Here is a 1338-nt window from a genome sequence, read left to right on the forward strand (position 1 = left end):
TGCTTTTCCATCACTCCCTCTGACCCTAGAGAAAAAAGCAGGTTATGAAGAGCCAGGTGCACTGAACAGAAGTAAGCCTGAGAGCAGAGAAGCCAGGAAGCCCAGGGAGGATCTAACTCCTTGGCTGCTCTGTCTTTGAAATCTGGGCACAGTCCGGGTTACATTACAGTAACTGCCCCAATCTTTATGAGGAAATTGTATGCAAGTTTAAACAAAAATGTGCTGGACGGTTCATCTCTGGAAGGCTTGAGCTCAGGCTTGGGAGATCTTCCTCTCTCTGAGTCTCAAGTCTTCACAAAGGAAAAATAACCACCTCTGCACAGGGAGTTGCAGGACGGTGAGGATATGAAGAGCTTATAAAGGGCTGTACTCTAGGGAACGGTTGTTATCTTTACTACGGTTACTTGGAAGGCCAGATTTGCCCAGGCCTTTGGGGCAGCTACTACCCAGTTCTTATTTGGGGAAACCCAATGTACTCTCTAGGGACTTGGGAGTGAGGCCTACTGCCCATTTCTTTCCACATCAAGCCCTGAGGGCAGGTCTGGGACCCTCCTGAAGGATTGGTTTGTCTTGGAGGAGAGAATTCTCCCATCTCCGCTGTGGGTCAGATACCGATGGAAAAGTCAGATTAGAGCCTCCAAGGTGAGCTACAAGGAGTCAAGTCCACCCGGGCTAACAAGGTACCTGTCCTGTCCCTGGGCCAAAGGAAAGTGGGTGAATGAGATCACCAGATGCAGTAACAAAACCTTGATTTAACCTGAGCTGCTTGCTAATGGGAAACTCACTGGTGACAAACCAGGTCTCAGAAAGATGAACTGGGGCGTGATTATTCCAGCCAAGCGAGGCGGAACCAACTGCAGTTGGCACCAGTGGCTGGGCAGCAGGTGGTGTCCAGGAGCTTGCTCGGCCTGAGCCTGTGCCCTGAGCCTTTCTGGGCAACCACAAGAGGAGGTGGCCAGAGAAGGAGCACCTGCTCTCTAAATAGAAAGAGCACCTGCTCCCCACCTCACCTGTCACGAAGGGGGTTGCCTTCCCGGGCGCTGAGAGCAGGGTGAAGCAGCCCCTGGCAGTCAGCCCCAGAGGCACTTACCAAAGGTGGTGAGGTAGAAGGACAAGTCCGGGTGGGCACGTCGGCTCCCGAGGGAGACCCGGTGCAGGGAGCGCTCCATGGCGTCCCCGCTGCGGCTCGGGCAGGAGCGCCTGTAACCCGAGGCGGCTGTGTTGCTGCTCCCCAGTAACCCAGGCAGCGGGTTCACCGCCCACCACGCCGGTGTCTCCCAGGCGGGAGCGCGCGGGAGCGGGAGGCCCGGCTGCAGGGCGCGCTGGACCCGCGGGGCG

The 1338-nt window shown here is 56.2% G+C and overlaps 1 protein-coding gene across 2 annotated transcripts in view; it reads right to left on the reverse strand.

The window, feature by feature from the left end:
* RGS3 (regulator of G-protein signaling 3) overlaps positions 1–1338 on the reverse strand; it is a 136843-nt gene that overhangs the window by 133813 nt on the left and 1692 nt on the right. The window contains exon 1 of one of the 2 annotated variants that reach the window (XM_008568734.1): positions 1091–1169. The exons of the other annotated variant lie outside the window; for it this stretch is intronic. Within the exon in view, the coding sequence (XP_008566956.1) occupies positions 1091–1169 (79 nt within the window). Of the gene's footprint in view, positions 1–1090; positions 1170–1338 lie in introns of those variants that run through there. 2 annotated transcript variants of the gene reach the window in all.

Source organism: Galeopterus variegatus, unplaced genomic scaffold (genome assembly GCF_000696425.1).
Source record: "Galeopterus variegatus unplaced genomic scaffold, G_variegatus-3.0.2 Scaffold437, whole genome shotgun sequence".
Lineage (NCBI taxonomy): Eukaryota > Metazoa > Chordata > Mammalia > Dermoptera > Cynocephalidae > Galeopterus > Galeopterus variegatus.